Source organism: Macrotis lagotis, chromosome 1 (genome assembly GCF_037893015.1).
Source record: "Macrotis lagotis isolate mMagLag1 chromosome 1, bilby.v1.9.chrom.fasta, whole genome shotgun sequence".
NCBI lineage: Eukaryota > Metazoa > Chordata > Mammalia > Peramelemorphia > Peramelidae > Macrotis > Macrotis lagotis.
The window spans coordinates 842,671,189-842,686,114 of record NC_133658.1 but is presented as its reverse complement, the minus strand read 5'-3'; the positions used below and the strand labels follow the sequence as shown (position 1 = coordinate 842,686,114).

General features: G+C 38.6%; 1 protein-coding gene across 1 annotated transcript; it reads left to right on the top strand.

Annotated features, from left to right (window-relative positions):
* The first annotated feature begins 309 nt into the window (after window positions 1-309).
* LOC141490495 (putative E3 ubiquitin-protein ligase TRIML1) lies at window positions 310-14,667 on the top strand. The gene is made up of 7 exons (XM_074190478.1): window positions 310-412; window positions 5,764-6,181; window positions 6,693-6,770; window positions 7,407-7,634; window positions 8,224-8,246; window positions 8,354-8,451; window positions 10,462-14,667. The coding sequence occupies exons 2-7, from the start codon at window positions 5,768-5,770 to the stop codon at window positions 11,007-11,009; spliced, it is 1,389 nt and encodes a 462-aa protein (XP_074046579.1). The 5' UTR covers window positions 310-412; window positions 5,764-5,767; the 3' UTR covers window positions 11,010-14,667.
* The last annotated feature ends 259 nt before the right edge of the window (window positions 14,668-14,926 follow it).

Here is a 14,926-nt window from a genome sequence, read left to right as displayed (position 1 = left end):
GAACTTCCCCTGGTCAAAGGTAAGTTCCCTGAGGGTAGAAACTGTTTCCTTTTTGTGTGTGTCTAGGCGAGAAAAAAAACCCACCATTTAGAGCTCTGCTCACTAGACTAGGTGAAAGTGCTTTTTTTTGATTGACTCAATCAGAAGGGATTGTGAACCCGACTGGTTCACCTCCTAGAGTCAATCAGAGCCTGGGAGAGACTGGGTCACGCCCTCTGCACTAGCTTATAAAAGAGAGGCGCTTCCAGCCAGAGCAGGGCTGGGAGGCTACAGGAGCCGCGGTGGTCCAGGTCCTTCTGCCAGCCGGGAGCCTCTAGAAGGGCCCGAGGCCTTCAGGGGAAGCAGCCGGAGCTGGACGAGACGTCCTGGGCTCAAGGTGGGGATCCAGGCTGAAGAAGCCCCCCAAGAAAAGGTCAGTTCTTCCTCCCTCCCCCTCCTCCACCCCTCCCCCAGCCCCTTGTCCATTTCAGCAAAGGTTACTGTTTCAATTACTCAAAGTTTCCAGGAAGTCCATCGGTGATTCAGGCGCAAAGGCCGCGGCGCGTAGTTAAAAGTAGAGAAAGAACGCACCCTCGGTTTACTCTTTGGGATTTTTTCCTGAGAATTTGAAGAATATATTTAGGACCTTGTCTTAAAACTTTTAAGAGCAGGGGGTGGTGCCCGCTGGTCCTTCCCTCCCTTCCTAGCCCCTGGCGCCTATTGGTCATTCCTTGTTTGCATCTAAGCTCCTTGCGGGCAGGGAGTGTCCGCGCTTGCTTCTGTTGGGATGCCTTTGTTTTGCACCTGGGCGGGCTGTAATGCTTTTACGTGTGATCTCCCTTCGTTAGAGTGTGAATAGCTTTACTCTTCCATTGCTGATTATGGATCTTTTTGTTTGTTTCCAAGGATTTCAGTTACGGTTTAGCGCGTAGTAAGAGCTCTGATTTAAAGGTCTGACTGCTTTGCACTGAGATAGCAAAAGGCAAAAGCCAGTCCCTGCTATCAAGGATTTTATTGGCCTTTGGGGAAAATAAGAAGCCAGGTACCAGGTGGCTACCTGCTCAAAGTAGGATCCTGGAGTAGTGGTTTGTTTTGGAGGGCAGTGGAGTTAAGTGAGTTGCCCAAAGTAAAATAAGTGTATAAGATTCAAACTTCCAATGGCTTCAGGGCTATTGCTTGCCACCTAACTGCTCTAAAGGAGTAGTTTGTTTTTATTTCTACGGTTTTTGCAAGGCAATGGGGTTAAGAGACTTGGCTGAGGCCTCACAGCTAGGTAATCGGTCCTGTGTTCTACTTCTCCACCTGGCCGCCCCTTCTAAGGGAGTCGTTTTAAAGCTGAACTAGCCCTTCTGTAGGCACAACTAAGTCCCTGTTGTTTTACATCTTAGTTGATCTGTTTGCAAACCACCTGTTTTCACCATTTCCTCCTGGTCTAACACAGTTGACTTAAGTACTAACTGAAACTGCCTTCCTTTCCTTTGCCAAGGCCTGTGAATAATTGCGTGGGGCTGGCCAGACCTCATTTCTGTTCTGTAGATTTACGAACTCTCCTTTCCCGAGTTTTCTTTTCGGACTTTTGCTTGTTATGTAAAACAACTTAGTTTGAAAACCTGAGATACCCCATCCCTCCTACCAGCTGCCGCATTCCCTCAGCCCCCAGTTTGGGTGCCCCAGCACTGGCTGTGGGGTTCTCCCTCTTGCTGCAACCCACTCCACTCGATTAAAGACCTCAATTTCGTCCTATTGATGGTTTTCATTTAAAATTCATATTCACATCCTCTCTTATTAACTCACCTAATGGAACTTGGACCTTGCCTTCTCTTCCACCCTTGGCCCCCTTAGGATTTTTGAGTTTTTCCCCAGGTGTCTTTGGAGTTGAAATGACTTTTATGTGTGGTGCCTTTACAGTCCTCCTTCCCCGACAATTGGTTTTGGTTTTTCTGTTTGTTTCCAAGAATTTAAATTAAGGCTTAGCGTTAATTTAATTCATAGATAAAACATTAAGATGCTTTTTTTTTCATTAATTCCTATAAGTGATCATTGAATCAGAGCTGATAGGATCATCAATTTAGTATTAAGGGAAAAGAGGAAAGAGTCCAGGCTTTCTCAAGGATTTGTAACTGAGAAAGGGAGAAAAGTTATGAGATGATATCTGGCAGGGCTAGTAAAATCAGGGAAGTTTTTTGGTATTTAAATAAGGGAAGTTTTGATAAACATGTTTACAGATTAGTCATTTTTCAGCGCGAGGAATTAGGATTAAGGGAAAGAGATACATAAGAGATCATTTTTATGAAGTGTTCATCAGATTCTGAAGGTTTTTTTGGTTTTGTTTTTCTTCCTCTGGATGGGGATAACATCTAATCACGGTTGTCCTAGCTCTGAACTGCTGGGAGCAGCTGCATCCATCAAGGTTGATTATCTCACTATGTTGTTAATTGTGCATTGTTCTCTTGGTTCTGCTCCCTTCACTCAGCATCAGATCCTGTAACTCAATCCATGCTTCTCTAGAGTCCAACCATTTACAGTTTCTTATAGAACAATAATATTCCATAGTATTCATGTATCAAATGAGAAAGACAGCTGTGTCTAGACCCCTGTAAGAGGCTATGCTACAGCAGAAGGGGGTGAAGGAGCAGCTCAAGGTGCTTAAGCCTGGGCTCTAGAATAAGGAAGATGAAAAACCTAAAAGTTAAATACTTCAGTAAATTGAAACAAGGTGAGAAATGCAGTAAACTGAAATTGAGGAATTATCCCTGAGAACAAGGGGCTGAGGGAAGGTGTCGCAGATCAAACTAGCCTCAGTAGAAGGAAAAGCCTGAGCCAGAATAAGGGAAATGAATTTTTTTCCTTTCATTTATACATGTATATTTCCAGGTTACAATTTTCCTCCACCCTTCCCACCTCCTTCCCCTCAGTAGGAAACAGGTTAACATTTTAAATACATATTTTGTTAAGCATATTTACAGATTAGTAATTAGTAGTTTTTGGCCTGAGGAATTAGAATTAAGGGAAAGAGATACATAAGAGAATTTTTATAAATATTCATCAGATTTGGTATGGATTTTTCTGTGTTTTGTTTTTCTTCCTCTGGTTGGGAATAATATAGTCCATAACCAGTCTAAGACAGTTGTCCAAGCTCTGGACTGTCAAGTGGAGTTTTATCCATCAAGGTTGTTCATCTCATAATGTTGATGTATACATTGTTCTCTTGACTCTACTACTCCGTTTGCTTCACATCAGATCCCTTAAGTCATGAGTCCAACCATTTATGGTTTCTTATAAAATAATACTATTCCATGGTATTCATGTACTATAAGTTATTTAGCTATTCCCCAATCCATAGAGGAAATGAATTTGATCAATCTTATCCCCAGAAAGACAGGTTGGGACTTGATTGAGGCATAGTGAAAAAGAAGACTCAGAACTATTGTAAAGACAATCATAGACTAGGTGGTGTAGTGGATAAAGCATCTGCCTTGGAGTCTGGAGTACCTGGGTTCAAATCCGGTCTCAGACACTTAATAATTGCAAGCCACTTAACCCTATTTGCCTTGCAAAAAAAAAAACCCTAAAAAAAAAAAAAGACAATCTTAGAGAGATTTTGAGAGGCTCCTCAGCCCTTGACCACACAAGATTGCAATGTTGGACTGATTCTTCATAACTAGGGACAGACTCTCTCCCATCTTTTAATTCCCACAGTGATCTCCACTATAGTATACCCTTTGATATTCATTTGAATGCATCTCAAGTACGTTTTAGAGGTGTGTTGGGGGGGGTGTTATATGATTATCACAATCTAAAGTTAAAAAAAAGTCTCTAACAGTACATTAGCAAGTTTCTCTGTTTTGATCACCATATTAATAACTTTCCACCAATTCACAGGACTGGCATATTCCAAATACTCAAAGCTTCTGTGATAAACTATCACCTAAATTATCAGATACTGACCATGGCAATGTTAATTGGGACAGATTGGAAGTGTTATATATGTACATATTTTGGACTTTTTCTATTTTTTTAGAGATATAGATCCAAGAGGGGCTAGGTGGTGCAATGAATAGAGTACCAGTCTTGGAGTCAGGAGGACCTGAGTTCAAATTTGACCAAACACTCAATAATTACCTAGCTGTGTGACCTTGGGCAAGTCACTTAACCCCATTGCCTTGCCAAAAAAAAAAAAAGATACAGACCCTAGTGTGGCTGTGGGAGGATAAGACAAACTTCAGACTGAGACCCTATGACTAATAAAACATAGCTACAATGGCCCAAGCAGAAGAGTGGAGATTGAGTGACCTTTTAGGAAATAAACTTTTCTGCTTACTCACGTTGGGGGAAGAATTGTAAGGTGAGTTGAGAGACCTTACAGAGTAGATCCACAGCATTCCTTGTCAAGCATTTACTCAGTGCTCCATAGATTTGGAGACAGACTTGGAAGCTTGGGACCTCCAGAACAAGCTTTTGAATATGTCTGGGACAGTGATATAACTTTAGTTTTTTCTTCTGTAGTATAGTCTCAAGTTGAGGAAGGAGATGGGTAATACTAGGCCAAGTGGAGACCCATGCCATTAACTTGAACCCTCACCCCCATCTAACTTAATGTATAAGCTCTGATTTTTGGGAAGAACATGTATAACTGATTTCATTTTCACATAAGATTTGCTTTTCTATTATAAATGTTCTCATTGTCCCCTTTGGTACCTCCTTTCCTACAATCTTAAGTTTACAAAAGAAAAACTCAGAACTCTGAATAGTTCTCTGGAAATTTCTTTATATTAACAAATGCTAATTAGAAAAATGTCTACATAAGGAGATTGGCTTTGCTAAAGATCTTTGTAATAGTTTAAACATCCTTTTTTATCTTTTGCTAAAAATGTTGCTTTTCATTTCTACTGGTTCTAACCTTAATGAAATTGGTTTTTAAGCTTACCTACAGAATCTTATATCTAAACTCTTGGGTCTAGTTGTGCTATGTATGGCAGTTCTGGAATTGTGAAACATGCACCAATCACTTTTGAGTGGATGAATAAATTGGAATTTACCTGTGCTGATTCATCCTTACTGTAGCAAGGAAGCACCCTGAATTTTTGTTACATCTTTTGCTTCTACCTTACAGGTCTTGGAAGTTTTTGCTTGTTAGCACTCATGTTGCCTAGGACTAGAGCTCACTATTAAGTAAAATAGAAAGTGTCTCAGAGCATTGTACACATTAGCAACCACATTGTGTGATAATTAACTATGATAGATTTAGCTCTGGTTGGTAATTCAATAATCAAAGACAATTCTAAAGGACTTGTGATAGAAAATAGCATCCATATTCAGGGAAGGAACTGTGGAGTCTGAACACAGACTATAGCTTACTATTTTCCATTTTTAAAATTTAAGTTTTATACTTTTCTCCCCCCTTTCATGATTTTCTTTCCCTTTTGTTCTGATTCTTTCATAATATGACTTGTATGGGAATTTGTTTTAACATGGTTATATCAGATTACTTATTGTCAAGGGGAGAGGGGATTAAAAAAAGTCTTTGATCCTATGTTAGTAGTGTAGTTAGTAAGACAATGTGGGGATGGGTGGAAGAGATTTCAATTTCCTTTTCCCATGCTTGGCATCTTGGTCACTTGAACTTTCCTAGCACATACTTTGAATTTCAAATAGGCAGGGAGCTCTCTGGTATACCTATAATTTCTCAAAAGTAAGGGGAAAAAACATAGGTGAGTGACTTCAAGCAGGGTTCTCTCTCAGACCAATCTTCAACTAGAAGTGGCACTGATTCTTTTCTCCCAGGATCATGGATGCTGGCACACTGGTACAAAGCCTCCAACAGGAAACCACCTGCAGCATCTGTCTGACATTCTTCTCAAAACCTGTCACCCTTACCTGCGGCCACAATTTTTGCGGGCTTTGTCTGACCCGAAGCAAGGAAGATGGGGTGCCACATTTCACTTGCCCCGAATGCAGGAAAATCTCCCAGAACTTCCCTGGCCTCAATGTGCGTCTGTCCAAGCTGTCCTCTGTCTGCAAGAAGCTCAACCCCCAGAACCTGCAGAATCCTGTGGGCCAGAGCCACTGTCTGAAGCACCAGCAGGTCCCCAAGCTTTTCTGTAAGGAGGACCAGACCTGCCTCTGTGTAGCCTGCACTGAAGATCAGGAGCATGCAGCTCATACCTTTTTCCCTATTGAAGAGGCTGCTCAGACCTGCAGAGTGAGTAATATGGGGCTTAACTCTAAGGGGGTCGGTCACCTTTGAGATCTAGATAGAAATCTACCTTTTCTATAAAATGAAAGTCCTGAAATGAAGCAGGGTTCATACTTTATTATTTGGTCATCTTCCCTTTTCCATCATTCCCTTAAGACCTGTTTTATGACTTTTTGCCTCCTTCAAAGAAGTATTGAAGGAGACGACCAAGGTTTTGTGAAGAGTCATGTAAAACGACTAGACACATTAAAAAAAAATATCCAGGTTAGTGACTAGGAGTTCCTTAAGGTCCCTTCTGCTTTTCTCATTTTTTCCTTTGGTGTTAAATCCATGAGCTTCACAATTTGAATCCTAATCTGTGTCTTCCAAACAATTGGGAATGTCCCTTCGATATTAATAACCCCATACCAAATAATTATAGGTCCACAGGCTATTTTTTTGGTCTTCTCTCATGTTGCCCCTTCAAGAGCAAAACCTCTAGATATGCCTTGATCTCCTACTCCTTTGTCTGCTACAGGAGAAACTCCTGAACACTGTGCCTCATTTGAGAAAGAAGATCAAGGAATGGAAGGAACTTAAATCCTTAAAGAAGGAGGTAAGTGTCTGGTCTGGCTCCAGCTAATTGCTAGCCTGCCTTGGGAAATCTTAAGAAGCTATAATCACTCAGTCAAATTGTTCATTTCATTTCACCTTGTTTATTTAGGACATTTATTTCCAGAGCACATCCCCAAGCTCTATGGAGTATCTTTTTCTGTTTATTTAAGGATGGATAAAATGCTAGGCAAAAGAAATTGTTAATTGAGAATGAAATAAGATTTAAAGTTGATATATATTATGTGAATGCACATACACAATAGTTCTACTTTATTTACATACAGATATCTGAAGGAAGAGGGAGAAAATAAAATCTTAGCATAAGGCCTCAGTGAAACTAGTTTTCTGAAGAGTTTGTGGGAAGCAGGCATAGGAGTAATCATGATGACACAGTAGAGAGAATACAACAGGAACAATGCTCTAAGTCCTTTAATTTAGAAAAGGAAGTTAGAATAGATTCCAGAAGTCTTGGTTGTTTTTACAGAGGCAGTTGTTTATGTTGTTTATATGAGGAACACTAGGAAGGTAATCGTCATCTGGTCGCAGCACAAAAAATGAAGCAGGGAATTGGAAATTTCATCAGAACAGGGAGGATATCAATTTTTGAGTAATAATTGAATAAGCCCTTTCCTTATAGAAACGAGTTAAGTGGAGAAAGTTGATTAGAGGAGAATTTGCAAGAATGCATAGATATCTCTGTGAAGAAGAGAGGAAATGCATGGACATCTTGAGATATGATGAATGGAAGGCTTCTCAGCAAAGGGACAAGTACTATAACATGATAAGTCAGCATGTGAGAAACATGGAAGATGCCGTCCGAGAGATAGACGAAACAAAATGCAGACCTGATTTGGACCTGCTCGAGGTGAGAGTCCGGGAAAGCTCTCCAGAGTAGGGTATCCTGGGATATAGAAAGGGTGCTGGGGGGAGATCCATCTCCGTCTTAAGACTTTTGATTTCTGAGACTTTGGGTTTCTTGCTGCCATATTTCTCCACTAGAGAGATCCATCCATTATTCAAACTCCCAGATTATTTGAAATAATATTTCATTCAGTTTTCTGGGATTCACCCTTAAAGTGATGATATCTGAGCAGTAGGAAGTGGCAGAACAGTTTCCTAGGGCAGCTGGGTGCCACAGTGGATAAAATATTGGATCTGGCATCAGGAAGACCTGAGTTGAAATTTATCTTTAAACACTGTGTGACCCTGGGCAAATCAATTATTGCTGTTTGCCTCAGTTTCTCTATTTGTACAATGGTGATAATAAGCATACCTATCTCTCAGGGTTGCTGTGAAGATCAAATAAAAGAGTAACTGTAAAGCACTAAGCATAATGCATACTATTGTTATAACAGTAAGTACTAGATTCATTTAGATATCATCATCATCATTATCATCATCATTTTTAAAATTATTGCTTGATGACCTAAACCAATCTTTCTTTGTTTCCACAGGAAAGCAAAGAGCTGTGGCAAACGTAAGTTTGCTTTTGCAATCTGTCTAGTTTGGGAAAATTGTTGTGGGCATGATTGGGAGATATGTGGATGGAGCAGAGAAATTGACTTAGTCTTTCTTTTTTTGTAGAAGTGAGTCCTTGCTTTCTGAAAAACCCTTATCTTTTACCCCAGAGTTACGAGACTATCCTGTCACTGGGATGAAAGAATGGCTAAAGAAATTCAGAGGTAAGAAACTGCCCTTTGCCTGTGAATCCTCACCAGTGGTTTTCTTATGTGATCGATAAGAAGTCTCACCCTCTCAACCTCTTTCATAGTTCTCAACAATTGGTGCATGGTCAAAGGCTGCCAGCATGGTGGGATGAGAGATCTACTCTCCCTTGTTTGGTAGAAAGAGATAGAAGGAATCGAGTTTTTTTTACCCATCTTTCTGTCACTTTGGGTCATCTACCAATTTAAACAACCATGTTGTTCCCAAGTGATTCTGAAGAAATGGATCTGCATTTCACTTTGTACTTTCATTCTAGATTTTCTGTGTCCACTATTGAGTATGTCCTTATTCTTCCAAGAGAATGACAATTGCTCATAAACCAATTAATCAGCCTAGCTTAGTCAGCAGACTAGAGCTCTGTGAGAATCTCTTGCTGTCAAATTTCAAAAAGTGAATTGCCCAGATGGAAGAATCAATGCTTGTTCCATTCACCTGCCTCAGAGTAGACTCTTTATATCAGGCCAACAGCAATTTGCATCAGTCCTTACTAGAGGAAGTCCATTTTAATTTGGAAAAGGGAGACAGATTTGGGGATGGTAGACTTCCCTTAGGCAAGGGGGTGAGGAGGGGTATCTCTCAACCCTTTAAGGAAGAGATGCAGACTAGACTGTCCAACTAGTCCTGGCAACAGAACATGATTCATTAGTAGGAAGGTTTGTATGTCTCTTGGGACATTCAGTTTACTTTTTCCCCCGCTTTTTATTTGATTTTTTTCTAATGTATAAAGATCTCCCTCCTAATCACCCTAAGATAGCAAGTAATCTGATATGGTTTTAAATGCACAATCATGTTGTATGTATTTCCCTATTACTCATCTTGTAAAAGAATTGGAACAAAATGGAAAAACCACAAGAAAGAAAACATTTTTTTTAGGTTTTTTTCAAGGCAAATAGGGTGAAGTGGCTTGCCCAAGGCCACACAGCTAAGGTAATTATTAAGTGTCTGAGGCTGGATTTGAACTCAGGTACTCTTGACTCCAGGGCCAGTGCTCTATCCACTGCGCCATCTAGCTGCCCCGAAAGAAAACATTTTTTAAAAAAGTAGAAAATATACTTTGATCTATTTAGAATCCATAATTCTTTCTCTGAATATGAATTGTATTTTCCATCACAAGTTGACTTGTATTTTTAGAAGAGCTAAATTTATCATAGTTGATAATCAGTGTTGTCGTTACAAAGTGTACAATGTTCTAGTAGTTCCACTCTCTTCACTCAACATCAGTTCATACAAGTCTTTTCCATGTTATTCTGAAATCATTTCTAATAGAATGGTAATATTCTGACACATTGTTCAGGCATTCCTCAATTGAGGGCATCCCTTAAATTTTCAAGTATTTTCAACGATAGAGCTATGTTTTTTTAATTTTTGCACTTGTGGGTTCTTTTCCCTTCATGATTTTTGGGATACAGACCTACATCAAAGGGTATGCACAATTTAGTAGTCCTTTGGGCATCATTCTTAATTATTCTGCAAAATGAATCGGTTCATAACTCCAACAGTGCATTTAGTGTCCTAGTTTGCCCATATCCCCTCCAAATTGATTATTCCCCTTTTCAGTCATATCAGCCAATCTGATCGTTGGTAGGTTAGAGTTGTTTTCACTTGCAATTCTCTAATCAATAATGATTTAGAGAATTTTTTTCATATGATGATAGAGAACTTCTAATTAGTCTGAAAATTGCCTATTCATATCCTTTAACCATTTAACAATTGGAAATTTTTGTAATCTTATAAATCTGACTCAACTGGCTGTAAAAATTGTTTTCTACTTTTTCACCTTTTTCTTCAAATTTTGGTTGCCTGGGCTTTGTTTGCACCAAAAACTTTTTAATGTAATCAAAATTATCCATTTTGTATGTCATGGTCTCTTAATTCGTTTGGTCATAAATTTTTCCCTCCTCCATAGCACTCACTGACAGGTAAACAATTCCTTGCTCTTTTAATTGTCTTCTTTCTTTTCTCTGCAGTACCTGTCACCATGGATCCTTCAACAGCCAATGATTATGTCATCATTTCTGAGAATCGGAAGAGTGCAAGACTTATGGATAACTGTCCAGATCAGTCTAATGGCCGTGAAAAATTTATTTATTATTTTGTCTTTAGTCAGCAGACATTTAGTTCTGGCATATTGTACTGGGAGGTGGATGTGAGTGAACAACCCCAGTGGGCTCTGGGGATTGCGACCAAGTGCTTCAGGAAGAGGAAAACCACTCACTACTCAGTTGGGTATCTGTATATGCTTCGCTGTGAGAAGAAGGGAAATAATTTCTACCTGATCACCCGACCAGGATCAGTTAGCCAGCAAGTGGAAACCCCTATACCTAGAATTGGTGTCTATCTGGATTATTCAGAAGGATCCCTTCTATTCTATAATGCCATCAAAGCCTCCCTCATCTATGGAATACGTACCATGGCACTCTCAGAGCCTATCAAACCTCTCTTCTCTCCTTGTCCCCCTATGCCAGGAACAAACGTTGGTCCAATGACCATCTGTTCGCTGGAAGGCAGCATTTGAAAAATGACTGTCTAAATGTCAGCATTATTTTGTGAAAAATATTCCAGGTAAATCCAGACTCAATTGGGTTATTGGCAGAGACCCAGACATAATGTTCAATCACAGAACATCTATTCTTAGGAGGATCTGAGTAGCCAATATGTTGGTAAATTTAGGACTACTTGCAGCAATGCAGCTTAAGGATCTCATGCCCAAATAGCTTATTTTCCATCCTCCCAACATATAGTAATTTTATTGATTTTTTTTTTTTTTACAGCAACAATTGAGCATTCTTTAAGTTGTTATTCTGAATTGGGTACTTTATGATACTGAAGTTTAATCGTGGCATTTTCATAATATTGGGAAAGCCCTGTCAGTTCTTCCATCCCATTCCTCTGGGGCTGAGGGAAGGGGAAACATAAACAGGGTAGAATTTCATAATGATACAAAAGAGGGTCAAAGTTTTGTTTGCAAATGACTGGTATTCATTTCTGGCAAGCAAGTCAAAACACTTGCAGGAAGGATCATTGTTTGAAATGGTTATATTTAAACATCAATTTGGGTGAATGTCCTCAAAATTCATTTTCTTAATGAATTTTAAAATATCAATCTTCTAAATATATCCATTCAATCCTATTTCATTAACTCAAGATACTTGGTGGTTTCTTTTTTTAAAAGAAAATCTCAGTATCTCAGGATCATTCAATCTTGATATAGAAAAGTTCTTTATAGTCTTCAAAAGAAAAAGAATTCTTTCAGGAATAGCCTCACTTTTTGAAATCCTTCCTCCAAACTCCCATTGCAACAGTCCCTCATCTTCCTTGACTAGCCAATTTTTCCTGATATCAACTTTACAACTTCTTATTACTGTGTCATTTAGATATGTGTATATAAATTTAGACAAGGTCATAATTATTTCACAGACACTGTACCATTCACAACAAATAGAGAACTTTCTAAATATTCAATTCTCTACAATATTTGAGAAGTAGCTTAGATTAAAAAAGGTTTAGTTTGCAATTTGAGGAAATCTTTCAATCCCATCAACTGTAAGCCCCTATCAGAGAAACTAGCTGCGTGGCCTTGGGCAAGCCACTTAACCCCATTTGCCTTACAAAAACCTAAAAATAAAATAAAATAAAAGATGATCCAACATATTTGCTTCATCTGTTTCAAGACATTTCCAAGTCTTGTTAAATCATTTGGGACTTTCTTAGCAAAGATACTGGAATGGAATGATATCTCCAACTCTTACAGATGACGAAACTGAGGCAAATAGTTAAGGGACTTTCCCAGGCCAGATTTGCATTTAGGAAAATTAACCTTATTGATTCAAGGCCCAGCACACTGCTATAGTCTTCTCTTGTCTTTGATGCTATTAAAACCACCAGTTTCAGACAGATGAGCCCTGGTAGGTAGCATTTTGACAGCATTAGATCCATTATCCTCAGCTATCCCCCAAATTTATCACCATCTCAGGGGACATTGATAAAGAACCCAAGTTTATCAGAGCCCACACTGTCACTTTGGGGGTAGCTGGCCCCAGAACTGGGATCAAGATTGTATTTGGAAGTCTGGTTATCCCAAGAATCCTACCATGAAGCAGTAGATCTGCTATGCCATTATGAACTTAAACCATTAGACCATGAGCCTGTTTTGTCCTAGGGTGGTTTTACTTATTCTCCACCTTAACTATAGATTCTTTTTTTCTCCCTAATATTTCCCAAGGTTCTTCCTCTTTCATGTCTCATCCATCCAACATTTGTGTACCTCCCCCTCTACTTGCCAGTAAGTACGGGGGGGAAAACCCTGGTATCTTAAAATTCTTTTTTTGTTCTGGAACCCCTGACTACTTCTTTCTCTCAGTATAATTAAGTTTATGAGTAACCTAAGATTGCGAAGAAGAACCTTTGTAAGTCATACACTTTTAAGTCATTTGAGTTGATTCTGACTTTGACCCTATTTGTGGTTTTTTGGCAGAGAACGGAGATATTTTCTTTAACTCATTTTTTACAGATTAGGAAACAAAGACAAGGTTAGATTACTTGCCTAGGGTCAGAGTTAGGATGTTTTTAGTGAAGATACCAAGCTACCAAGAAGTGAGTAGTTTTTGAAAAATATTAAATTTTATTTTTCTCAATTATATGGAAAAAATTTAATATTCATTTAAAAAATAGTACCAAATTTTCCTCTCTTCCTTTCTCCACTTGGAGAAAGCAAACTCTGATATAGATCATATACAAGGAGTCACGAAATCCACAATTCTATATTAGCTGTGTTGCAAAAAAAAAAAATCAAAAATAAGAAATAAGTTCTTAAAAAAAGCAAGCTGCAATCTGCATTCAGATTGCATCAGTTCTTTCTCTAGAGGTCGGATAGCATTTTTCATCATAGCTCTTTTAGAATTGTCTTGGATTTCTCAGAATTGCTAAGTCATCCGGAGTTTATTATTACAACATTGCTGTTACTGTATATAATCTTCTGGTTCCATCTACTCATTTCATCACTTCAAGTAAAACTGCTCATTATTTTATAGCACAATAGTATTCCATCACATACATATATAACAACTTGTTGAGCCATTCCTCAATTGTTGGACATCTCCAATTTCATTTCTTTGCCAAGATAAAAAGAGGTTCTATATTTTTATATATCTGGGTCCTTTTTCTGATCAGTTATAACCCTTTCAGTGTTGATCCAAATTGCATGCCCTTTGATCCAACAAAAGTTAAAAGGAGGGAAAGGACATTTACAAAAACATAGATCTTTTTTGTGTTCACAAGCAATTGGAAATTGAGGAGATACCCATCATTTGGGGAATGACTGAACAAGTTGTTACTTAACATGAAGTTATTCTGAGTGAACCAAGCAGAACCAGGAGAGCATGGTTCACAGTAACAGCAACATTGTGTGATGATCAACTGATGGAGCTCCTCAGCAATAGTAATTAAGGATAGTTCTCAAAAAATGTGACAGAAAAATGATGTGTATCCAGAGGAAGAGCTATAGAGTCTAAATACAGATTAAAGCAGGCCACTTTTACAAAAATAAATTTTAAAAAGTCAAATTCTGAGAACTTTGTTCTACACCCTTTAAATCTTTAAATTATTGCTATTATCATCTTTTATATCTTACTCCCTCTTATTTCCTGAGCCATTGATACTAGCCTATTTTCTATTCCTTCCTGAAGACAATCTCCCAATTTAGATATTGGTTATCTCCATGCCTGGAACTCTCCCTGCTCATCTGCCTTCTTATTTTCATAGATTTTCTTAAGGTCTCAACTAAAATTCAGCTTTTTCAAGTTGGTTTTTTTCCTTGCCTTAGCTCTGTAATTAGTTTGTCCTACAAATATCCTGTTTGTACATAGTTGTTTAGAAGTTGTCTCATGCTGAATCCCTTGAGGAAAAAAGAATTATTTTGCCACATTGAAGAGAGTGCTCTGTACATTATACACTCAAATATTCACTTGAATTTTCAAACTTATTTTATATTTTTCTAGCTCTTTTGATTTACCAGGGGAGGCATGGGTTTCTATAGAGCCATTCATCAGATTTATTGGTAACAGTTTAGAGCCTCTAGGAGATGAAAGCTATCTATTGTGTTGGGAGACTGATGCCTTGGCATGTGTATATGTTGGGTCTTTATTCAACATCTCATTGTTACTGATTAAAAGAATGGAAGCCACATAGATTTCATAAATAAACATGTTATCCAATTGTTCTTCCCAGACTGTTCATTATAGCCCCAGTAAGATCATTTGACATTCATCCAAGACATGGTTGGTACATCAACATGGATTCTGACAATGGCAGAAATGAATGCTATGACCTATGAAATAATCTGATCACTAAGGCAAACACCTGTGGGACATTAAGATTGTTGCTCACATTCCATCTGGGCTTCCATTTGTCTGGAGTGGGGGATGGAGATTGTAC